At 41.0% G+C, this 26,670-nt stretch overlaps 1 protein-coding gene across 1 annotated transcript in view; it reads left to right on the top strand.

Moving 5' to 3' along the window:
- The window catches only part of PXDNL (peroxidasin like), a 414,188-nt gene that overhangs the window by 193,143 nt on the left and 194,375 nt on the right, over positions 1-26,670 (top strand). The window contains 1 exon segment of the mRNA XM_019428907.2: positions 13,306-13,377. Coding sequence (XP_019284452.2) covers positions 13,306-13,377 — 72 coding nt within the window.

Raw genomic sequence — 26,670 nt, 5'->3', positions numbered from 1 at the left:
AATGCTCTGAATATGTCTGTTAAGTCCACCTGGTCCAGTGTGTCATTCATAGCCATTGTTTCCTCCTTGATTTTTCTGCTTAGGTGATCTGCCCCTTAGCGTAAGTAGGGTGTTAAGGTCCCATACTGTCATTGTGTTATTATCAATTAGTTCCTTTATGTGCATTATTAACAGTTTTACATATTTGGGTACTCCCATGTTAGGTTCACAAATATTTGCAATTGTTATATCTTATTGTTGGATTGAGCCCTTTATGATTGTACTGTTCCCTTCTTTGTCTCTTGTTAGTCTTTGTTTTAAAGTCTAGTTTTTCCACTCTAAGTATTGGTACTCTGACTTTCTTTTGACATCCATTTGTGTGATAAATGTTTCTCTACCCCTTCACTTTCAATCAGCAGGCATCTTTAGGTCTAAAATGAGTCTCTTGTAGGCTGCATATAGAAGGGTCTTGGTTTTTTTTTTTTTTTTTTTTTTATCCATTCTGACACCCTGTATCTTTTGATTGGAGTGTTAATCCATTTACACTCAAAGTCATTATTGATAGATATGTACTTATTGCCATTTTATTACTTGTTTTGTCCTTGTTTTGGAGATTGTCTCTGATCCTTTCTTGTCTTTGTCAGTTTTGGTCTCTCCTATGACCTCAAGGAGTCCCCTTTAATATTTCTTGCAGAGCTGGTTTAGTAGTCATGAATTCCTTTAGTTTTTGTTTGTCTGGGAAGCTCTTTGTCTCTCATCCTATTCTGAATGACAGCTTTGCCAGATAGGGTATTCTTGGCTGCAGATTTTTTCCATTCAGCACTTTGAATATATCATGCCACTCCCTCTGGCTTGTCAAGTTTCTTTTGTGAAATCTCCAGCTCCCCTTATGGGTTTTCCCTTGTAAGTTAAAGACTTCTTTTGTCTTGCTGCTTTTAGGATTTTTTCTTTATCACTGTATTTTGCAAAAGTAATTACGATAGGTCTTGGTGTTGGCCTGCTTTTGTTGATTTTGGTGAGAGTAGTTGTGTGTCTCCTAGATCTGGATGTCTGTGTCCTTCCCCAGATTAAGAAAGTTTTCTGCTATTATTTCTTGAAATAAATTTTCTGCCCCCTTTTCTCTCTCTTCTTCTTGGAGTTCTATAATATGAATTATATTATGTTTGATGGAGTCACTGAGTTCCCTAAGTCTATTCTTGTGTTGCATAATTGTTCTTTTTCTCTTTTGTTCAGCTTCATTATTTCTATATTTTGTCTTTAAGGTCTTAATTCATTCTTCTGCTTCTTCCAGCCTGTGTTGCTTGCATCAAGACTGTTTCCAATCTCATTTATTGCATTCTTCATTTCTTATTGATTCAGTTGTGATTCTTTAACTTTGTGGTAAGGGTCTCATTGATGTCTTCTTTTCTCAAGCTCAGTGAGTATCCTTATGATTGTTGCTTTAAATTTCCCATCAGGCACATTACTTATAACTATTTCACATAGATCTCGGGCTTGGGTCGTATCTTGTTCTTTCATTTGGTATAAATTCCTCCCTCTTGACATGTTGTCTAAGTCTCTGCCTTCTTCTTTGTGTTAGAAAAGCCCGTTATGTCTCCTGCTCCTGAAAGTAAGTAATTGTCTAATGAAGACGAGATCATATAGTGACCAGAGCCTGACACTTCAGGGAGTGTCTCCAGTGTGTGGTACATGTGCTCTGCTGTTGTGTTCTGGCTACTTTGTCCTTGAGGCCAGTCATCTGCAGAGGCTCCCTTTTTCTGCTGTGGGCATTGTTTAGTCCCTAGGCTGAACGTGGCAGGTTTTAAGTAGGTATGCTCTGGGGTGCTTGTGAAATGAGACCTGACACCACTTCCATGAGAACTGGGCCCTCTAGAGCTCTCTGGTCAGGAGATGTGGTGTGGGTAGAGGGCCTGCTGCACTGGGACTCGGGCAAACTTGACTGAGATAGACAGTGACGCCAGGGCACCGGGGATGAGGTTCAGTGCGAGCACATTAGGTAGCCGGTGTGAGCTCTGTGCTTCTTCTCACAGGCGGATCTGTTTTTACGCTGAAGAGCAGAGGAGGTAAATGGCAGCAGTCAGCTTTTTATGGGAAAGGTGTCTCCATGAATGCTGCCTCTCAGGAACATGCTCCAAGAAGAGTGAATAATCTCTCCACTGTGTGCCCCAAGCATTTTTCAGATTGCTATTTCCATGCTCTCTGCCCCTGGGTTGTTTGCCTGTATTCTCTCCAGAAACGGTACAGCACCCTTCATGTTCTATCTCAGCCAAGCTTGCTGACGTTTACAACCCCTGGCTTTAAGCTCTGCTAGTAGAAGAATTAATGAAATTGGCCTTTCTCATTTTTCAAGCCAATGGCTTTGTAGAAATATTCTTCTTGTGTGTTTCACTGTGTGTTCCTTTCTCTCTCATCCTTCTCCATGACCATGACTCCCCTCCCTCTGCAGCACACATAACTCTTTTCTCTCCTAAGCCGTGTCTACACTTTCTGCCTTCTTCTTCTTCTTCTTTCCCTTTGGTTGTGGAGTTTGGTCTGTCAGTCTTTAGGTCAGTTTCCAGGGTACTTAGGATGATTTGATAGCTATCTGTTTGTGTTTGTGGGATAAGATGAGGCTTACCACCATATTTCAACTTTTTACTTATGTATACTTTTTATACTATTATCAAAAGCAATTTTACACTAATTTATTGAGAATGTATCCCAGGTAGGTCCAGAGTTGTGTGCCATGCTAATGATGGGTTGGAAACTTAAATCCAAGGTGGGATCCAAGTGCCATTAATCCCAAACTGCACAAGAGTCATGGTCTTAATTGGTGACCAGCAATTGAGGAGAGCAGAGCAGGGTGGTTAAGGGGGGATATCTCTTCTTATAGGAACCAAAAGGCATAATTTGTGTTTAGGAAGGCTATCTCAAGGAGATAAACCTTTGCCCAAAACCATGGGCTCTTTTTGTTTTTTCTTTGATTAAACTTAAAGTATTAGACCCATTCCTCAAGGCTAGAACTCAGTGTTGAAAAAATTGAGCAGTTATTGAAGAAAGTCAATAACATGTGACCTTGTTTTTTAGTCTAACCAGGCACAGAGTAACAGATTCATGAAAAATGGGGCTTTGAGAACATCGCACACACAGGACAGGAAGGCAGAGAATTCCTATGGTTTTAAGGGAGGCAGCTCCTGGGCAGTTGTCCAGGTATGATGCTTGTTACCTGGTGATGTCAGAAGCTTCTCCATACATTTAAGATTTTGGGAGCTTCCCTCAACCCCCCGAGGAACAAGCTGAAATGAAGAATGTTTAAAGTAGTGAACAGCTAGCTCTCCAGAAGTTCTCCTGGAAACAGCACACAAACACTCTTGTTCTTCGTTTCCCTTTAAAGATTGCTGGTTTCTCTCATTTTTGCCTATGCTATTCTTGCTCTTGGATTCATCCTTATACCTTAATCAGTCTGTTTGTGATTTGTCTCACCTTTGTTTCCTGTCTCCTACCACTTCTCTTCACCACTATCACTATGTTGGTCCGTTACCTCAATTCACCTTAGCTTCCTGCTTCCCACCTCTAGATTCTGCCGACTTTTCTCCTCTCCTTCTTCTCATACTTTGATCAGCCGTAACATTTAACCTGTAGGAAGTGAGATGATAGGCTTCCACAACACCAAAATAGGTTTTGTGACTATTGTATATCATTCTTGTTAGTTATTACTCCCTTGTACATGAAAATTGAGGCTGGGAAACTGGAGACCGTAGCTGGGATCCTTCTTGAGGCCTCAGACTCAGACAGTGAGTCTTAGCTGAGCATGGTTTCTTTCCACAGGGGATATTTGTTGCAACTGGCAGAGGGGATGCTCCAGCATCTAGAGGATAGAGCTCAGGGGTGCTACTAACCATCCTGTAATCCACAGGACATCACATCTCCCAACACAGAGTTATCCAGCTTCAATTATCAACACAGCTAACGTTGAAGACCCCGGTCTTGGGAACACTATATTCCATTGGATTTCCGGAGGTGTCTTTCCAAAGAGAAGCCTTTATTTCCAGGTCATTCTTTACCACCCTGTCCCTACTGTCATCCTCACACTCTATAAATAACCAACCCGACGTCCCTCTCATTTTCTATTTCCATATATATTATTATCTTATTTCAATCCCAAGTCAATTGTGGGGTATCCCGCTCAGTGTTATTATGATGATTTATTTAAAAAAATTTTACAGATGGACAAATTCAAACTCCAAAATACTCAGCACTCAAAAGATTTATTGAAGATTAGAACACATAATATTTTTATTAAATAGTGCTTCTTGCAGTGCCCTAGAGTCTCTCTTGTAAAGCTGTCATTTATCCTTAGAGAGTCATAAAAGCTTTAGAAATGACTTTATAAGAAGTCATAGCTAACACAATGGAATCTTGAGAGTTTTCAGGTTAATCTTCGTAGAATTGGCAGAGGGCTGGGGGTCTGGGTTAAGTGATTTGAGAGAGGATCTCATCAATTTGAGTATTTCTACCTTCAAGACTCACTGAAAATAAGGTTCAAAGCAGGAAATGAAAGAAATCTTTCCTTTTGCCTCACTAAATTAAATTTATTTTCTCTTTTTCTTCACCTTATTAATTCTTTGTGGCATAATGATTAAAAAGGAAGCCCAGAGGTCAATGAAAGTGGTCACAGCATCCATCTGCTTTCTTATTGTGCTGAGCAGTATTGGTGGGTAAGGGAGACATTTCTCCTGCTAGTATAGTGGCTTCCCAATAATTTCAACAAGCCACCATTGATTACTTGTTGTAAGGGTAGAGAATTGGTTGAGAGTCATGGTGATAATGGGCAGCCCAACAGCCAAAAATAAGTCGACTTCATATCACCTTTGTTATGACCATTAGGGATTGCAGCTTCCTGAGGTTGACAAAGAAAATGAGATGATATTAATTATGACTATTAGTGCAAATTAACTCTCAAAGATGGCCTGCAGTGTTCCGTGGCTGGAATGCCTTGGACTGTCATCTGAGGGCATAGGAAAGTTCTTCCGGCTGCTTTCACTTCTCGGGTCTACCACTATACCGAATGGCCTGTGGGATGTTGGAGCTTGACATTTAATAAAATATTTGTCTCTAAAGTGCCTAAATATATGGGTCAAACTGTATTCCACAATATATCTAAGCATGTTAGCTTATCAGAAGGAAAATATCCCAAGCACATAAGCTTTAGAAAATTGTATGAGGCGGAGAGGCAAATTCTTTCTGGGATACAAGCCACTTTTTAGTTAATAAAGGTTTTGGGGGGACCTGGGTGGCTCAGTCGGGTAAGTGTCTGACTTTGGCACAGGTCATGATCTCATGGTTCATGGGTCTGAGCCCCGTGTCAGGCTCTTTGCTGACAGCTCAGAGCCTGGAGCCTGCTTCGGATTCTGTGTCTCCCTCTCTCTGCCCCTTCCCCACTCACGCTCTGTGCCTCTCTCTTTCAAAAATAAATAAACATTAAAAGAAAAGAGGTTTTTGGGAGGTTGTGGGAAATGTGAGAAAAGTAACCGTGCCTTTCAATGCAGTAGCCTATGGAGGGAGCCATCTATGTGGCTTGATACGTGGCTCATCCCAAATGAGATGTACTTTAAGTATGAAACATGTTTGGGTGGCAAAACATCTGAAAATAAGAGTCTAAAAGAGACTAAAAGAGTCTAAAACAGAGAGACAGAGACAGAATGCAAGTGGGTTAGGGGCAGAGAGAGAGGGAGACACAGAATCCGAAGCAGGCTCCTGGCTCTGAGCTGTCCGCACAGAGCCTGATGCGGGGCTCTGACTCATGAGCTGTGAGATCATGACCTGAGCCGAAGTTGGAGGCTCAACCAACTGAGCCACCCAGACACCCCTCTTTTTACTTTTTTAAAAATGTAGCTACTAGAAAATTAGAAATTCTATATGTCACTTGCCTTTGTTGCTCACATCGTGTTTCTATTGGGCATCCTGCTGTAGATGTTTGGGTTTTTTTTTTTTTTTAATTTTTAGTTTATTTATTTTTGAGAGAGACAGAGACAGAATTCGAGTGGGTTAGGGGCAGAGAGAGAGGGAGACACAGAATCCGAAGCAGGCTTCAGGCTCTGAGCTTGTCAGAGCAGCGCCCGATGTGGGGCTCAAACTCACGGACCGAGAGATTGGGACCTGAGCTGAAGTACGACGCTTCACCAACTGAGCCACCCAGGTGCCCCAACCTGCTGTAGATGTTTAAGGCTAATTTCATGTCCCTGAAAACTCTGCCTTTGAAAGTTTGGTTTAAATACCCTATAGTTAGAGAGTATTGTTTCTAATGTGGCAGGTGCTCACCCCTGAAGATTTATCGTGTTTTGTCTTTGTCATTGAGCTACCCAAGAACCATGAGGGTGAAGCTTCGTCTGTTTCGCAGCCCCGCTGGAATATGAGTGATCGCGTTGCTAGCTGTCAATCTCTGATAGGCACGTGTTCACTTCATTAAAAATATGCTGTGATGAGAAACAGACTCACATTTCATCAGTTGCACTGTTGTGAGAGTTAAGACAAAGAGACATTAAAAATGAGACTTTTTTTTAACGTTTATTTTTGAGACAGAGACAGAATGCGAGTGGGGGAGGGGCAGAGAGAGAGGGAGAATGTGAGTGGGGGAGGGGCAGAGAGAGAGGGAGACACAGAATCCGAAGCAGGCTCCAGGCTCTGAGCCATCAGCCCAGAGCCCGACCCGGGGCTCGAACTCACGGACCGTGAGATCAGGACATGAGTTGAAGTCCAACGCTTAACCGACTGAGCCACCCAGGTGCCCCAAAATGAGACAACTTTTAACGTCCCTTTAGGTGTAACATTCTAGAATGATCTGTACTGCAGGATCATGTCAGGTTCTCGTCACACGTGTGAGTAATTTAACAAGAGGTGATTTTCCTTGTTTGCTGAAGTCAATCACACCACAATTCACAGTCATATAACATTTGGCATCTTTTTTTTTTTTTTTTTAGAAGAGCATCTAACCTTACTTTTTCTTTTATTCAACATTAAGAAATTAATTTTATTTATTATTAAACTCATAACTTAAGAGCCTTATCTCTGATGTTGGATTTTAAAAGGTACTTAGTAAATTTATATTATTCTGTACACCTGGCCTTCGGATTCACTTTTTAATACTGGAATAAAATGGCCAAACCTGGGTGAGAGGCCAGGAAAATTGGAAAAGAGTATCTAATCTGACCTATTTTACATTTCAGCAAATCTATCCTGCCGGCTGGGTAATTTCAAATTTCATAGCCTGCCTCCTCCAAAATAGATTTAATATTGTTAACTATATGCACATAAGAGAGAAATGTCTTTGATGTAGTATATGTCATCATATCTTTCATAATCATATCCCAGAAGCAATGTTTGTATTTAATATGATATAATGCAAGAATATAGAAAAAACAGGGGTGGCTGGGTGGCTCAGTCTGTTAAGTGTCCAACTTTTTCTCAGGTAATGATCTCATGGCTCATGAGTTTGAGCCCCACATAGGGTTGTCAGCGTAGAGCCTGCTTAGGATCCTCTGTCCCCTTCTCTCTCTGCCCCTCCCCTGCTCCTGCTCTCTTTCTCTCTGTCTCAAAAATAAATAAACATTAAAAAAAAAAAAAGAACATACAAAAGAACTAGGTATCTGACCTTGGGGAATTTACAAACACTGAATTCTTCTATCTAAAGTTGGGGAGAGATTTACCATAGTTAGCAATTATTTCTGAGTAGTGTCTTTTTGTTTGTTTGTTTTTAACTTTCTTTGTATGTGTCTGTGTTGTCTATTTTTTCTATAATTAGCACAGGTTATTTATGTAGCATTATAGTTCTAATATAGGTGACATGAAGATCACATGTTCCTAGTGCTGTGTGAGCTCAGAGGAATAGACATTAGCTCTGTATGTTGGAAGAGGACACAATAGCTATTGTCTGTCTGTATGTATATATGCACTAAATGCATATGCGCATTCCAATCATTTAGATTTAGAATGTTCAAAAAAGCTTAAAATTAATGTCTTACACGAACGTTAAGGCCTAAAACTTTTTAGAAATCTAAGTGCATAGACAATTTTTTTTTAATATTAATAATGGATTTTACAGATTGGATAATACACTCATTTTACTGTAATTTTGTAAGACGTTTCTTAAAGTCGTTCTGCTCTGCCTGCTATATTACTAAAAATGCACCCTTTCTTTAGTTTTGGTCTAGGTCTAAAAATGTCACATTTTTAGTTACTGCTTGTAATAATTATTTGTGGTGAGACAATATATGAGCACAATGGCAGTATTTTGTCAGTGTCCTGTTTCCTTGCTTACACTTGACTGGTGAACTCTTTTTTAATTTTCTTCTCCCTTCTAAGATTTCTAGTCTATAACTGGCATAATTCTTTATGGTGAAAGACTAAAATGTTCTTTGGTACCATTATTTATATCACTAAGAGGTGGTATTCCATGACATTAGGTCAGAGAGAGGAGAGACATGAGTTATCATTATGGAAGGATGACAAGAGTATCATGGTCAACATAAGATATGATTGTATAATGGAAACACCCACAATCAACTGACAGGAGAATACCTCTTTTAGATAGTTTAGATAAGTGGAAAGACAAATCACATTCTTAGAGAGGTAAAATCAATATGGTAACATTTAAATGCTGATTAAAGTATCCAGGGGATTTTTTTTTTTTTAATTTGAAGAATGTTCATAAAGTATGCTGGGGTGGGTGATGGGTGGGGGGGTGCCTCTACAAATAACCATTAAAATTACTATTTTAAAAAGAAGAGGGGTAGAAACTACCCTATATAGTAAACAAAACAGAAAACAACATTTGAAATATTCCTATCGTAATGTGTCTAGAAATAGACCCAGCTCGTGTCAAAGATATGTATATGATTATATTAACATTGCAAATCACAGAGGAAATATGACTATGTAGGTCAATAATAATGACGATACATAAGTAATTTGGAAAAAAATAAAAAATTAATTACAGACAAGTCAGATATTTAAGCATTAAAACCATAATAGCTTAAGGAAAAATAAGCTTTTAATGCAATTTTAGATTCAGAGACGCCTAAGCATGACACAAAATCCCAAAGCTATGAAAGAAATGACTAACAAATTTCATTACATAAAAATTTGAAACATTTTAAATCTTATGATATAAATAATATAAATATATATTTATAATATAAATATAACTCATATAAATCTGTATGATGTAAATAATAGAGAGCTGAAAGTACAAACTATAATCTTTGAAAAACTGTTCCTGACATGTTATAAGCAAAAATTTAATTTTTTTACATGCAAAGAGTTCTTAGCAAATTAATAACAACAAAGAACCAAGTGGAAATACAGAAAGGATCTATGTATTTACGTTACAGAAAAGGAATCAAATGACCATCAGTATGCACTTTCAAAATATCTATATCTTTCTTTTACTTCAGAACATTTAGATTTGAAGGCTTAAAATTTCAAAAGATAGAGAGGACAGTTTATCCCTTGGATCTGTGAAAGACTTTGTCACTCACAGAGAGATTTCACATGTAAATCTACCTTTTCCTTTGAGAAATATGCTTGAGGAGTTGATACATCCAATGGTAGAAGTGTGTTCTTTAAATCTGCCTAGTTTTTTCTTCCTTTCCTCCCCTACCCCTAGCCTTTTTTTTTTTTAACTATTTGAACTGCAAATGATTTATATGGAGCTTATAATAATGCAAGTATTTTTAGTGGTATTAGTGGTGGCAAATTTTCAAAAGATAGTCATTACTAATTTGGGTCAAGAATCTCTTACTTGGTAAACTACGGAATCATGGGTTACAGTCATTGAAAGTGTCAGACTATTTACTTCAGGGAGCACAGAAATGCAGTGTTAAGGGTAATCCTGCCGTGTTAAGGGTAGCAGAACCATATTTCTGGAGAGTGTCCAAATGAAAAGTAAACATAATTATAAAGCTGAAACAGATTAACGTTATTGCCACTTACCAAAAAACCCCTATTTTATTTGTGCTTAAATGTAGGTATAATGATTCACTCTGAGAGTAATTCTTGGCATTACCTTGAATGGAAATTTCATTTGACACAGGAGAAAGCTCAATTTTGCTTCTCCCCACATTGATGGATACATAACTATGCAAAATCTTTTATCTTTCCAATAGCTACGAATTGCTTTTTAACAAAACATTTCCGCCCACACAGTGTGCGTTTGTCTATCAAGTGTGATGTGGGAAACAAAGGCAAAAGAAAAAATTAAATTTCCTTACTACTTACAGCCCATTGACAAGTCCTTGAAACAGGCAGAGTGACCTTTCTCTGGGAGGTATCCCTAACCTCCTCCCAGCTTGAAGGTATATCATCATTCACCCGCCACAACCCCAGTGCAGCTCTTTCTGCCCACGGGTCCTACCCCTATGCTTGAAGAAGACCACCTTTTTGTACCAAACACGGCTCAAGAATTCTTTCTTGGCCATCAGCTCCGAATCCCATTTCCACATCAAAATGTCCGAGTATGTGTGTGGGAGACCATTTCAACAATGAAAGATAAGGTTAATAAAACCGGCCCGTCAGTCTGTTGCTGGTTTTTCTCCCCACAAGGTCCTGATCATCAGGATTGCAGACGTCCTGTTTTCAGGAATTATTTTATTTCCTCATAAAAGTGTAACATTTTTCTTGGGGGCTTTGTTTGCTTCTCTTTTTCCCCCTCCCTGGCAAAATAGGCAATATTAGGATATAGAATATAACCACGCATTTTCTAAAGCATGCATTGATTTTTTTGTGAAAGGATGTTAGATATTGTTTCATGTCCTGAATGTCCATAGAATTACTCATAAATTTTGAGTACAGCTCCTTTATGAAAAATTTAAAAAAATAATATATATGACAATGACTATAATCATTTAACCAGAACATTGTTAGGAAAACGTTCCATCCGTTAAAATTACAACAAAGGTATTTTGATGAAAAGCATACTGCTTTGAATAAACCTTAACAAGTTATATGTACTTATGATTGGAAAACACATTCAACTGTGAACCACTTTAATGGATTTGTTTCCTGTCAGCAATAAAAACATTTCTAAGAAAACCTATGAGTTAAATTGCTTGATCTCATACTTTAGATTATTAACACTCGTATTGAATTGCAACATTAAAGAAATAAAAACAACTTCAGTGCAATTGTAGAAATTGAATGTTTTTTATTTTTAACAAAATTTAGATTAACTACATAAGAATATGCAGAAATATAGGCTTTGAGCACTTTTTATGTACTGAAGAAAGATGAATGAGGATAAGTAGTATTTTTTCCTTTTTCAGTTGTGGTATTGAAAGGCACTAATGACTAAAGGCATCCTTTGTATTAAGTGGATCAACTCTTTCCTAGGCACTAGGCACTGGGGAGAATTAAGAAACTAGTCAGTTTCCTATATTCTGTGTTTCAGATGAGATTGAGACTCTCTACACACACATACCATGTAGCACACAGACAAACCTATCACATAGAAGATGCACAGACTACATATACACCCACGCATGCATGTGCACGTACACATATTCAAATATGCATCTACGTGCACACATATGCATATAAACACATGTATGTAAATATATCTATGCATGTGTGCGTACATACGTATACTTTTTTCTACATGTGTTGGTGCATGTATCTAATAGAATGTGGGGACAGAATAGTCATTCTTTTTTTTTTTTAATTTTTTTTTTCAACATTTTTTATTTATTTTTGGGACAGAGAGAGACAGAGCATGAACGGGGGAGGGGCAGAGAGAGAGGGAGACACACAATCAGAAACAGGCTCCAGGCTCCGAGCCATCAGCCCAGAGCCTGACGCGGGGCTGGAACCCACGGACCGCGAGATCGTGACCTGGCTGAAGTCGGACGCTTAACCGACTGCGCCACCCAGGCGCCCCCAGAATAGTCATTCTTCAAGTAAAAATAGATGTATGATGGCAGTTTGGGGATTCTAAAGGAAGTATAGTAATGGATTTTATACATTAGATTAAGAATATGCAGAGACAGTAAATGACAAATTTTCTCAGGACAATGTTTGTGACTGCTATTAACTAGATATCAACTATCTATGTTGCTTTCAGCCAGCTTAAACATTTCTTGAACACATGGTAAACTATAAAGTTGATTAGATCATTGACTGAAGCTCAGAATTATCCATAAAAATGGACATTATCTCTGTATGACATCAACTCTAGTGCATGCTGTAGACTGATTGTTCTGCCTCCCTGGTGGCCAGAATGCTAGGCAGAAGCGGCGAGGAGTGTCTTTGGTACCATAGGTGGGGCATTAGATCGTGGCTTCAAATGCTGTTTGGGGAACTGTGTGGCTGAACCTTTAGTTGTGCATCATGGGGTGAGTAGGTTAGAAACAGTCGCGTTTGGGGTCTCTGGGATGTCTCCGTGTGTATGATGACTAAAACCATCACCTGCTCCATTGGCCAAAACACTGTTTTCCTAATAAGTCATACAAAAAAAAAAATGCACGAAACAAATATTTTTATAATACACTCAAAGTGAATCTTTTGACATTTTACTCTGACAGTAGATACTAGAAGCTTTGGAGTATTTAAATGCTATACGATATTCAGAAAAATGTGTGCCAATCCAATTAGTAGACATTCCCTGTACATTTAGACATGTCATAATAATTTAAATCCGAAAGAAATTTAAAGTGTATTTAGCAGGAAAAACAATCTGTAATTTTTATTTGCTCGACTGCTTTTCCAAAGTGTTCAAAGTGGCTGAGAGGTGATTTTCTGTAACTGATTTTCCTGTTCAAATCCAATTTACTTTTGCCACCTGTTATTTTTCTCCCTGGATTTTTTAGAAGTCATTTTTGGACCATTTGATAGTCCTATAATAAGAACCTCACTTCCTATGGTGTAATTGACTCTCAGTTTGACAGTTCAACAAATACACAATGAGAGTCCACTGTGGGCCAAGAGCTGTGATATTTATTTTTCCAAGTAAAGTGCTTAAGCCTGAGTGTATATAACTCTCCATCTGTTTATTTAGAAACATATTCCTCTGTCTTTGTGTCTTTGTTGATAATTTTCCTTTTATCCCAGGGTTTATAGTCCTCCTTTAGGGGTACTTTAGGGTAATTTAATAAATAGAAATTACTTTTGAAGGCTTTTATGACAAACTACTATTTGAACATAGGCTTTGTTGAGTAGAAAATTATAAATTTGTAAAGTTAATGAACATGTCAGTAAATGTTTTTCTACTATGTAAAGCACTATTTCTAGTAGAACTATTATAATATTTGCAGAGTCTGTTTCTCATTTCGGGATCTTTGTTTGTTTTTGTTTTTTCAGTCTCCTGAACAACAACCAAATCAGAAAGATTTCCAGAAATGCTTTTGAAGGACTTGAAAATTTACTTTATCTGTAAGTTGCAAGAAACATCAACAATAACTTACGGTGTTGATAGATTATTTGTGGCCTTTTTGTTTGCTTTAAGCGAAGTAATTCTTCATCTTCTTGAAAACCACTGCCAACCTTTACACAAAACACATTTGAACATTTCTAAGTGAAGTCAGTTGTTGCTTTCAGCAGATTATTCATCTGAACACAGTTGAGTATTTGTGCACATTTTTATTCCCGCCCATCCCTGCCACAAAGATTATAAGTTGCCGAAAAATAAAAACAAAATAGTTTGTCCAACTTTCACATTCAAATCTAGTTAATCAATACTTATGAAAATTGCATAGATCCTAGAGAAGCTTTTTATATCAACAACTCAGCCATCCAAGACCTTCTGAAGCCAGTGAACACATGACAGTTAGGAACTTTAATGAACCTGGATGAGAACCAATTTTTGGAAAAATTAGCTCACAGATACAACCGTTGACAATTGCGGTGCTCTTTTGTTTATCAGAAGGAAAGGAGAATAAAACTGTTTCAAACGAGTTCCTATGTTGACTCAGAAACCATGCTGGTAAGTTGAAAGTTGGGAGATCCTGACTGGCATGCTTACCTGGAAAACTGAAGGAAGGAACTAGAAGGACATTTGTTTAAACGAGGAGTGAGTGCCGACACTTTCTTTTTGAAGAATCTTAAAGACGTAGCTAACATTTTTACACAAGTATGTCCATTTGTGGATTCACTTATAAGCACTTTGTATAAAAAGTTGGTTGCTTTCTAGAAGGGAATACGCTATCCTACCTCCTTAGCTCCCTTTTCATGTCAGCAGTGATCACAGAAACTTCCTGAAGCCCGAGATTTCATATCTACACATCAGCTCTGGAGTCTTGCAGCCTTTTGTGTTCAGCTGAGATACCCCAGCCTAACAGGCAAGGCTTTGGCCAGCTTTTTTTCCTTCTTTTTTAAGTTTATTTATTTATTTTGAGAGAGAGAGAGAGCGAGCGAGCACCAGTGGGGGAGGGGCAGAAAGCGAGGGAGAGAGAGAAGAGGATCCCAAGCTGGCCCCACACTGTCAGCGCAGAGTGTGACGCAGGGCTCGAACACATGAACCGTGAGATCGTGGCCAGAGCTGAAGTCAAGAGTTGGATGCCTAACTGACCGAGCCACCCGGGTGCCCCAGCTTTTTTTTTTTTTTTTCAATCATTCAGTCCTAAATTGCTGGCTCCTTCTTAGAATCAGTCCATTCTATTTGCTGTCCTAATTGCTGACATGCCTAGCGTGTCCGTTTTGATCTCCATGTGGGAAACCTTACTAAGGACCCTTCAAGCTTCTAGACTGGTGGCGTGAGTGGCCAGTCCTTGTAAGTGAAGGAGCTTTACCCCCTCGTGTTTCATTCCAGGCCTGTGGTTCTGTAATTCTTTACTCCCTGGTATGTAAAACAGTATCACCCTACAGCAAATTAATAAAAACCATAAAAACTTCATAATACTGTAAATAATGCCTTAGAAGAAACTTCATCACTAGTGCAATACTTAGTAAAGAATCTAGTGAAACGACAGTTATTAGGAAGAAATTAATTTTGGATAAAATGAACCTTCAACAATGCTGTGGCTTGGATCGATGATATGTCCAAGTGCAATTATCTGCTCTGTGCGAGGGAAGCATGTCACAAAACGTCCAATCAATTATCTGGCCAGTTCAGATACTACTCATTGAAATAGTTTTTTTTTTTTAATGTTTGTTGTTTTTTGACAGAGAAAGAGAGAGAGAAAACAGGGGAGGGGGCAGAGGGAGAGGCTCCAGGCTCCTAGCTGTCAGCATAGAGCCCGACGCGGGGCTGGAACTCACGAACCGTGAGATCATGACCCGAGCCTGAAACCAAGAGTCAGATGCTTACTTGACTGAGCCACCCAGTTGCACCCAGATACAAGTCATTAAATGAAAGATAAAAATCTTCTGCAAGGTGTGTGTTTGGGAAAGGAGATAATTTATAAAAGTTTCCTTATGCAGTAGGTTGTGAACAGATTCATGTGGCTAATGAAGTAAATCTTTCCATGTTTTCACTAACATTGCCAAGTAAGGATTACCTGTCAAATCGGAGAAGTTCGTAGGGATTGTATAGGGCTCCAAGATCAATTTGATGCAGACCACACCTGTCTGGATAAGAAGAAAATGGAATTGTAAGGTTTAGAAGAAAATGTCGGGTCTGAGGCAATTGAAGATGGCCCAACTTTGCCACTTGGTGTCAATAATACTGTAAGGTTACGCTGGCTGTCTGCTGTCATTCTGTGAGCTGATCCATCGAAGATGCTGGGAGCATACCTGAGCTCTTTGGAGAGAGGATTGACAAACCCTATGAAAAATGGCGGCGTTCGTTAATTCGGTGGTCTGTGGAGATGTTGGGGTAGGCAGTGGGGAAGGAACCCGGGTGCTAGTGTATAAAGATGAAAAGGCATGAGTAATACCTATATATGTGTTTGGGGGATAAAGACACACGTACTTATGGGACAATAGGTTTTGTAATATGGGCACATGTAAGATGGTGCCAGAGCAGAGGAAGACCAATTCTGCTTCCCAGTGTGATGGGCAGGTTAGACTTCAAATAAGGGGGTGCTTAGGAATTACTGAATCATCGACCGAAGCTAAGAACTGTCGATATTGCCATTATGGCATCAGCTCTAAGACTGTTGTTTTGTTGTCTTGCCCACTTTTGCCAGAACACTTAATCACAATGTTGAGGAAAATAATATGCAAACAGCATTCACAAGGACCATGTTGGCTTTAAGACGGCACGTGTTGGTTGGCGCAGTGGGCGCGGGAGGAAGGACGGAATGAGCTAACTGGGAGCCAAGGGGTCAGACCGGAAAGACCTTTGACGGGAATCTAGACTGTGTGGTATTGTTGATGAGGAGACGTGGGGAGAGTTCTAGGGGATGGGTGTGACGGGTTCTGCGGTTTGAGAGAGGCCAGTCTGGGAGCACGGGCAGGTTCACTTGAGGCAGAGCCTCAGCGGTGGGAAGGTACGTCAAGGTCGCCTGAAGTGCCGTGCATGAGGACAGCCCGGACATAGGTCTGCAGTGGGGCTGCGGAGCTGGAGAGGGAATGTGGTTGTAGATTTGTTTGGTGACTTTATGGCAGATGAGAGGCAACGTCTGCCGTTCTCACAGGGGATCCGCATTCTTGTCTCGGTCCGTGCCACGAATACTCCCGTTCTCTTGCCACTGCCCTGGGAGCCTTCCCTGGCCCCTTTCCTACTTATCCTTTCCTTACACATTCCCACTCCTCCACACACCTAGGTTTTATTTTCGACTCCATTCCCTGAGTCTTTTTTTTTTAATATATATATTTTTGAACGTTTATTTACTTTTGAGACAGAGAGAGACAGAGCATGAATGGGGGAGGGTCAGAGAGAGAGAGAGAGACACAGAATCTGAAACAGGCTCCAGGCTCTGAGCAGTCAGCACAGAGCCGGATGTGGGGCTCGAACTCACACACCGAGAGATCATGACCTGAGCCAAAGTCGGACGCTTAACTGACTGAGCCACCCAGGCGCCCCCATTCCCTGAGTCTTCAGCTCGATCATTCAGAGGATATACTGTGTAATTTGACGTTTAATTATACTTGGTGTTTATTTCCCCTTCTCTCCCTGTGTGTCTGTGTGTTGAGGTCTCCATGGCCACACAGTTGAGACTCAGGGTCTCGCCTGTATTTCTCTTCAGTTGATAACAAAGCTTAGGAAACAATTCTATGCTAGCACACGTCTGTTTCTCTCTTTTCAGAATAAGGGTAAATAGCACCCTTATTCTTTACGTTTGTATTTATTTATTCTCAGAGAGACAGAGACAGCATGAGCCAGGGAGGGGCAGAGAGAGAGGGAGAAAAAGAGAGAATCTCAAGCAGGCTCTGCGCTGCCAGCACAGAGCCCGATGTAGGGCTTGAACTCATGAACTGTGAGATCACGGTCTTGAGCCGAAATCAAGAGTCAGATGCTTAACCGACTGAGCCCCTCAGGTGCCCCCAGCACCCCTGTTCTTGAGCTGCTTGGTATTTTTTTTTAAAGTTTGTTTTAATGTTTTATTTATTTTTGAGACAGAGAGAGACAGAGCATGAGCAGGGGAGGGGCAGAGAGAGAGGGAGACACAGAATCGGAAGCAGGCTCCAGGCTCTGAGCTGTCAGCACAGAGCCCGACGTGGGGCCCAAACTCACGAACCGCGAGATTGTGACCTGAGCTGAAGTCGGACGCTCAACCGACTGAGCCACCCAGGGGCCCCTGTCTTGTCTCAGCTTTAATGTCATCTCCCTAGGACTCACTCTAGGTCAATTGACCCTCTCCTCCTTTTTTCTCTATCAGAGTGCCCTGTTTATTTCATTTATCAGGTATACCATAACTGTTAATGTTTTTCCCTCATTTTTATACTTATCTTCTGATTTCTCACTGGATTCTGTGAAGGCAAGTGGCCATAATCCTCTTATATACCAAATATCCCAGCCTCTAGAACAGAGTGAGTGCTTACGAAATACTTGTTGACTAAATAAGAGAATATAAGGTGATCAATAAATGCCTGATATTTGACTGATTAATACTTTTAATTATGCTGAGTTCATTATTTCTTGAAAAGGGAGATAACACCATTAAACGTGTTAGCTTTTTCAATAACGTATATCCATCAGTTATTTCCTTTGTGCCTTTTCCCAAGGATTCCAAGTGTTTGTATTACATAAAGTAGTTATAGTGCATGTATATTTAGGAGACTAATTTTTATTAGACCAGATATACCACAGAGTTGCAGTTTTGCCCTGCCAAACACAAAGGAGAGCACATATTTTTCCCTAAAACAAAAGCATCTCTGAACTCTTCTGAAATTCTAATGTGTTTTGGTCCAAAACGTATCATTGATTCCCCTGGGCAAAAACAAATTGAATATCTCAGGGTGAATTTTGCTTTCAGATTCACAAGAAAAAGCATGATTGTTTGAGGATATCTTTGGAAACTGGTTCATTGAAGGTTAGCTGAATTACATTGAAAAACTGAGAGCAAAATGTTCCTTTTATTTGGTGTAGCAGACCAGCAGCGCTTATGAACAGCAACCCTGGTATTCATTATTCTTAACCAAGTTAGAATGCATCTAATGATAAACTCCAAAATAAAATTTTATTTTTTCAGAAACATCCTGGCATCTACAAAGTGATAATAATCTCATTACTGATGAGCATTGAGTCATTTTAAAAACTTATCCATAGAGTAGGAGCTGTTGCCTATCTGCTCATATGTGAGATATATTGAGCATTATTTGGTAGTATTTACAGAGGAAATTTATTCCACATTCAAATCCATAATTTTGTTTCTGGGTTTGGTTCCCAGAGTTTCTTCTCTGAATTATAGCTTCTTTCTCCTTCTAGGCCGGTCCTTGGCATCACTGTCCTCATGAACTTCTATGACTGAATGCTACCCCCTCTGCACAGACTCAACTTCTTAGATCTTTGGCTGAATATGTCATTTGAAGTTGTATATCCAGCATTGGCCTTTTCCGTCTCTCTCTAGTCTCTGAATTTACTTGGAGTGTACCACATTCCCTTTACATCCGGTAGAAAAAAAAGATATTCTTGTGGAAATATTGGGCAATTTACAAGCAATGAGTTCTTGGGCAAGTGATTACCACCTTTAATAGTGTGAACTTGAGGGACACAACTCTCATCATTTCCGGCCACTCTGTTAATACACCCTGAGCATTAATGGCAATCTAACAAAATGAATGAAATTTCCATAAGTTTCTTGTTCATTGTATCAGTTAGCTTTTGCTATGTACCAAAGTACTCAAGAACTTAGTGACTTAAAATAGTAAAGAATTACTATTTCTCGTGATTGACTTATGGGTTGGTTGAGCAGATCTTCTGATCTAGGCTGGCTCAGCTGAGGCTGGAAGCTGTAGGATGGCTTTACTCACATATCTGGCAATTGCCCAGTGTCAGCTGGGATGCCTTTCTCCTCCACGTGGTCTCTCTTCCTCTATCCAGCTAGACTGTGCTTGTTTATGATGATCTTATCCCTAGTCCCAGCAGAGATGAACTTGTCATGCCTTTCTTGTGTCATGTTTGCTAGTGTCCCATTTCCCAAGTCAAACCACATGGCCAAAACCTAATTCAAGCATTGGAAAAATGGATTCTACCTTTCGATGGGCAAATCAGCAGTATCACCTGGCAAAAGGGTGTGGCTCCAGGCAGGGAGAGAAACCTGTGGCCATTTCTGTAATCTATCACATTCACATCGGGCTTCCAAGAGTGAGGCTCAAGTTGCAGTAACAATCACGCATATCTTGATGTAGTCACCAGGATAGACTTGCACAATGGGCACCGTGTTCACAAAGGGAGAAGAGGTCATTTCCACTTGGGAGCCATAGGGCTGGAAACAGGTTAGACTTGATGGAAGGAGCGATGCTTTAGCTTAATCTTGAAAGGAAGATGTGTGAGAAAAGGCAAGACATGGTCTGGAATGTTTGGGAAATGGCAACTGTCCTTTAATGATTAGGTTGTAGGGCCCAAATAGAGCAGGATGAGAGATAAGGCTGGTGAGTTTGTGAAGGCTAAATAATGGGGAAGGGGAGGTTTGTATGCCAAGCTCTCTGTTTCCCCTTACTTACCCCTTATTTGCTTCTACTCACTCCAAACCAGCCTCTGTTCCTACTACGCTATTAGAAATTCTCTGGCAAACGCCACTCGTGTTGTTAAACACGATTGAAAATATTGAAAATATTCCATTGTATAGTGTGTTTAATTATGTCTAGCGGTTTCCTTTTGTCGACCCCTCATCCTCTTGAAAAGTTCTTTGGTATTAATGACAGCTTTCATGTTCCTGGTCTTCCCTTCACTGTTCTGTCTGTTTTGTCTCAGACTCCTTCACCTAGAGTTCTGTCCAAGGCTCTGTTCTTTTTCACACTATGGTTGAACACGTCTGCTTCCAAGGTTATCAGTTGTTATCCAGATGCTGCTGACTCACAAATATTTATTTCAAGCATCAATTGTTTTATGTTTTCAAATCTACACGCACACACTTGCTTTCTCAATATTTCCACTGACATGTCCCATAGAAGTTTCACACTCAACATGATTTAAACTTAACTAAACTATCTTTCTCCCTTCAAACTTGCTACTTATTTTCCCTCCAAACATGCTTCTTATTTTGGGAAATGGTGACAGACTCATCAAGTCATGTGAACTAAATATCCATGCATCATACTGGCCTTCTCCCAGTTCCTCTCCCACCGTATCTAATTAGTTGTAAGTACTGTCGATTCTGCTTTAATGCTGCTCATATCTTCCCTCCCTATCCATGCCCACCATGCCGACTTACATTTAATCCTTGTTACCCAACCCCTTGACTGTGAGAAAACCTCATTTCTCTGTCCAAGGTCTTCCTCTTCTGTGTCTCTGAAACACAATCAATCAGCTATCTTTTAAAAAAATAAAGTTTCGGGGCACCTGGGTGGCTCAGTCAGTTAAGCGTCCAACTTCAGCTCAGGTCATGACCTTGTGGTTCGTGAGTTCGAGCCCCACATTGGGCTCTGCGCTGACAGCTCGGAGCCTGGAGCCTGTTTCAGATTCCGTGTCTCCCTCTTTCTCTCTGCCCCTCCCCTGCTCGCGCTCTGTCTCTCTGTCTCTGAGAAATGAATAGACCTTAAAAAAAAACTAAAAAAAAAAAGTTTCAATCACGCAGTTCTTCTAAGGGTCCTTCGTTGGCTCCCCATTGCTGTTTGGATGAAGTAAGATATAATGAGCACCGTATACACTCTTACATCTTCAGCTTCTTCAAACCCTGTGCTCTGAAGTACCCGATGTGTTATATTTGATGGCTCCCTGAGTAGACGCCTTCAGGTCGTCTCTGAGTTACTGGATTATACTGGTGTTGTGGCTTCCTGTGATTCCTTCCTGCTCCCTGATTCTGGTACTGAGATCACTTCACAGATCTATTATTTGTTATCACCTACTATGTGTATGAACAGTATACAATATCACTAGTCTGTGAAACAATCCTGTATGCCTTTATGACCAGAAATGGACACAGAGTAATTTACTTTATCAGGGACACAAATGTGGGGATACTATGCCTTGTGAAGAATAAAAGGGGAACAAGAGGGGAACAAGGTGTCTGTGGGAGGGGTAGGGGGGAGTAACACATGTTTCCAACCCGATGTGGCAGGTAGTGCCCTGATATACTGAGTGGAGTGGTCTGGTCCACGTAGCAGGTATCCACTTGGAGGCATAGCTGCCTTTCCCTGCCTTGGTGAGTGAAAACCCATGTTTCCGAGGCCATGCATAAGCTCCATCCCTGCTGCCGTGGCCACTTTGTTCATGAGCCCATTGGGCAATGGCAGGAAGGAAGGGCTGTGGAAAGAGGCTGGCTAGTATCCACAGAATGGGGCATTTTATCCAATTGATTCTTTAATCCTCCTCTGCTGAGGTCATCCTTTGCTGGACATCCACATAGCACACAAATATTTTTATGTGTTTTGCCATGTAGAAAGATATATTCACTCATCTCTTCCAATTTCTTTTGTCACCCAATTTTCCAATCACGTTCCTTCCAAACATCTGGCCATCCACTCAGATGATTTGCCATAGCCCATGAATTGGTGCATATTAGCATATCTGGCTTATCTGTCCTTCCAAACAAAGTGAACAACCTGTGTGCTGCTTGCAGTTCTTCCCACTGGGAGGGTTTTCCTTCACCACTGTCTTCCGGGATGTCCCAGAAGGGGGCTAGAGTGTGGCAACTCTGCACTTTTGGGTGGTGCCTGCATCCTGGGCAGAACCACGTGTAAACTAGGCCCGAGTTTCCTCTTTCTCTGCCAGTTGATCTTAGGAAGCTCTCCATGAGGCCATAGCTACAGGCTGGGACAGAGAAGGTGGCATAGCAAGAAGAGGAACCATGGGCATTTAGGTCACTTCTTTGTGTCATTTATTTTTGGCTTTAGGTCCTGCTTGGCCTTGATCGTGTATATGTCACCTCCATGTGAGGGTGGAGTGTTGCTGTACACATCCAGCTTTAGGGCTTGGTGGGTCAGATAACACCCAGCTCATGATGGACAGCTCAGATCACATAGTAACTTGGTGGCCCATGGATAAGCATTCGGTCTCTTTTTTTAAAAAAAAATTTTTTAACGTTTATTTATTTTTGAGACAGGGAGAGACAGAGCATGAACGGGGGGAGGGTCAGAGAGAGGGAGACACAGAATCCGAAACAGGCTCCAGGCTCCGAGCTGTCAGCACAGAACCCGACGCGGGGCTTGAACCCACAGACCGCGAGATCATGACCTGAGCCAAAGTCGGCCGCTCAACCGACTGAGCCACCCAGGAGCCCCACATTCGGTCTCTTTTAAGGCTCAGTAGCAGGCCAAGAGCTGTTCTTCAAAAGGGAAAGTAGTTATTATATATTTTTTAATTTTTAAATATTTATTCTTGAAAGAGAGTGAGAGAGTGTGTAAGCAGGGAAGGGTCAGAGAGAGAGGAACACACAGAATCTGAAGCAGGCTCCTGGCTCCGAGCTGTCGGCACAGAGGCCAAGGTGGGGCTCGAACTCACGAACCACAAGGGCATGACCTGAGCCGAAGTTGGACGCTTAACTGACTGAGCCACCCAGGTGCCCCAGTTGTTTTTTGTTTTGTTTTTTTTCAATTTTAGTTACATGTACTTTTATATTCTCAAGTTTTTATTTGGGTGTTTTTGTATTTTCTATTTGTTGGTTGAAACCTTATTTTTTTATTTCCAGCTTATTTGTGATTAGGTACTGAAACATTTTTATGTCTCCTAAGACATATATCACAGCATTCTAAAATCACTGTTGTCTTGCCGTTGTCATCTGTGTTAGTTTGCTAAGGCTGCCCTAACAAAGAACCACAGACTGGTGGCTTAAACAGGAGAACTTTATCTTCGCAGAGTTCTGAAGGTCAGAAGTCCAAGATCAAGGGGTTGGCTGGGTTGCTTTCTTTTAAGGTTCCCTCTCCTTGGCATGTAGATGGCTGTCTTCTGTCTGTCTTCCAGTGGTCTTTCCTCCATGCATATACATATATCCACACATGTCCTAATCTCTTCTTATAAGCATGCCAGTCAAATTGGATTAGGGCCCACCCTAATGACCTCATATGCCTTAATTGCCTCCTTATAAAGGCCTTATAATCAAATAGAGTCACATTCTGAGGTATTGAAATTTAATATTCAATCGGGAGTGGGAGTGGGGCACGATTTAGCCCATAACAGCATTTATTTACTACGTTTTTTTCACTCAGTTTGATATCTTATTATGGGGAGTAGTTTCTGGTTAAAACCTGGTCCTTCTTGGGTATTACATTATGGGACTCTGGATCTTATTTACTCTGCTTTCGCTGACTGCTGCTCTGTTAGGGAAGGAAGGTGCCTTTTCATTGTCCAGTGGATGGAAGTTCAGGGTCGCCAGTTGGCCTCCATGGATTTCCCTGTGGTAGTGGGATTCCTTGTTGCTTCTAGGCAGAGTTGGGAGTTGTGGTTTTCCACTGCACCTCTGCTGACGTGTTCCTCACTGGGAGGAGTGTACATGCTTCATTATCGCCCCCCACATGGCCTGCACTGACACCAAGTAGAGGGGGTGGCTTTGTTACTGCTTCATGGTGGTGAAACTACTGACTGTCCACCGGGCACCGGGGCCTGATGCCACCCCAGTGGGGCACACGAGGGACAGCTCTTTACTGCTGGTTTGGGGTGGGGGTAGAGACTTCGCAGGTGGTCTCTACTGTCAACTTGGGTGGGTTTCATTATTTTCACTCTTGGGGCCTGATGGGCCTGATGGAGGTGTTGGGCCTCATTTGAGCCTCACAAGGGTGGATGGAGGTCTAGCTCCTCGCTTGGCTGTCACTGGCATGGGTGGGGATGGGGCCACAGATTTTCTGTGGTGTTTGGCTGGAGTAAAGTGGTTCTTTCCCAGAAGTTTTCTGTTGTGGTAGACTTCCCCATTGCCTCATTAGCGTGAGTTTTTATTGCCTGCGTTCACTGACACGTCCTGGTTGTTGGATGTTCAGCTTCACATCTGGAACTACTGAGCAAAAAGAAAACCCAGAAAGTGACTGCTATGTTATTTGTCGTTCGTTTGCTCAGACATCAAGCTCCTGGGCATCTGGCTTCAGTGGGCCAGGGAATAAGTTTGGGAGTAGGGTGGACGTTGCCATTGCTATGAGTCCCTCCAGAATTCTCCACGGAGGACCCAATCTATCCCTCAAGTCCCAACCCAGGGTGCCTGGATGCTGAGACCCAGTGGCCTGTGCAAGAGCACTTTCTCCTGCCTTCTTCTCCCTCAGGCATGAGGCCCTCAGGGTGTGTTGGATACGACATGGCCTTGCCCACCAGGACATGTCAGGACAGCTTTTCTCCTCACTGTGCCCTTGATGTGGAAGTTTGAATGTCGGTTACCATTAGATCCCATATGTGGGAGTAGGAGCTAGTATGTTTTCTCTTTTTTTTTTTTTTTAAATTTTTAAAATGTTTTTATTTATTTATTTTTGAGACAGAGCATGAATGGGGGAGGGGCAGAGAGAGAGGGAGACACAGAATCCGAAGCAGGCTCCAGGCTCCGAGCTGTCAGCACCGAGCCCGACGTGGGGCTCGAACTCACAGACTGTGAGATCATGACCTGAGCCAAAGTCAGATGCTTAACCTACTGAGCCACCCAGGCACCTCTAGTTTTTCTTTTTCTTTTTTAACAAAAGGAAAGGGATGCCTGGGTGGCTCAGTTGGTTAGGTGTCCGACTCTTGATCTTGGCTCAGGTCGTGCTCTCAGGGTTCGTGGGTTCGGCCCCGTGTTGGGCTCTGTGCTGAAGGCACAGAATTCTCTCTCCCTTGCTCTCTGCCCCTTCCCCACTCATTCTCTCTCTCTCTGTCTCTCTCTATCTCTGTCTGTCTCTCTCTCTCAAAATAAATAAACTTAAAAAAATAAAAAAAAAACAAAAAGAAGAAATAGCTAATAATCACAACTCTCTAGTATAAGATAAAATTCCTTTGTTTTTATTATGGCAAAATATATATAACATAAAATTTACCATTTTAACAATTTTTAAGTGTACAATTCAGTGGCATTATGCACATATACACATACATATGCACAATGTTGTGCAACCATAAGTATTTTCCATTTCCGGAACTTTGTCATCATCCCAAATAGAAACTCTGTACCCGTTAGACAATAACGTCCCATTTTTCCCTCTTCTCAGGCCCTGCAAATCTCTATTCTACTTATGTCTCTATAAATTGGCCTATTCTAAGTATCTCATATAAATGGAATAATTCAATATTTATACTTTTGTGTCTGGCTTCTTTCACTTAATATGATGTTTTCAAGGTTCATCCATGTTATTGTATATGGGTTATCTAAAAATATATATTTTTAAATGTGTACTTGTTTATTTTGAGGGAGAGAAAGAGTGCAAGAGCAGGGGAGGGGCAAAAAGAGAGGGAGAGTGAGGATCCCAAGCAGGCTCCCCACTGTCAGCAAGGAGCCCACTGCAGGGCTCGAACTCACAAGCCCTAAGGTAAGCGTCAAGTCAGATGCTTCTTAAACAACTGAGCCACCCAGGTGCCCCTAAAAATATTTTTTAGAATGTGTGAAAATGGTTCTGAGCTGACGATTGTATGCTTGGAGTTTGTCTTTAGCGATATTATAATACATATAATACTGTATTATAATACATATAATACAATAATACCTTGGTTTGTGAGCATAATCTGTTGCAGAATCATGCTTGTAATCCAAAACACTTGTATATCAAAGTGAATTTCCCGAAACGAAATAATGGAAACTCAGATTTGTTCTACATCCTAGAAATATTCATATAAAAATGGTTAAAAAACTGTAATATACAAAATAATAAAGAAAATACAAAATATAAAGAAAAATAGGGGTGCCTGGGTGGCTCAGTCAGTTAAGCATCCTACTTTGGCTCAGGTCATGATCTCATGGTTCTTGAGTTCGAGCCCCATGTGGGGCTCTGTACTGACAGCTCAGAGCCTGGAACCTGCTTTGGATTCTGTGTCTCCCACTCTCTCTCTGCCCCTCCCCCACTCATGCTTTGTCTCTCTCTCTCTCAAAAATGAATGAAAAACATTAAAAAAAAAAGGGGGGCGTCTGGGTGACTCAGTTGGTTAAGCGTCTGACTTCAGCTCAGGTCATGATCTCACAGTCCGTGAGTTCGAGCCCCGCATCGGGCTCTGTGCCGACAGCTCAGAGCCTGGAGCCTGCTTCGGATTCTGTGTCTCACTCTCTCTCTGCCCCTCCCCTGCTCATGCTTTGTCTCTCTCTG

This window comes from Panthera pardus, unplaced genomic scaffold, assembly GCF_024362965.1.
Source record: "Panthera pardus isolate Hobbes unplaced genomic scaffold, ASM2436296v1 HiC_scaffold_7, whole genome shotgun sequence".
Taxonomy (NCBI): Eukaryota; Metazoa; Chordata; class Mammalia; order Carnivora; family Felidae; genus Panthera; species Panthera pardus.
Note: the sequence above shows the minus strand (reverse complement) of the source record. Positions and strands in the feature narration are given on the sequence as shown.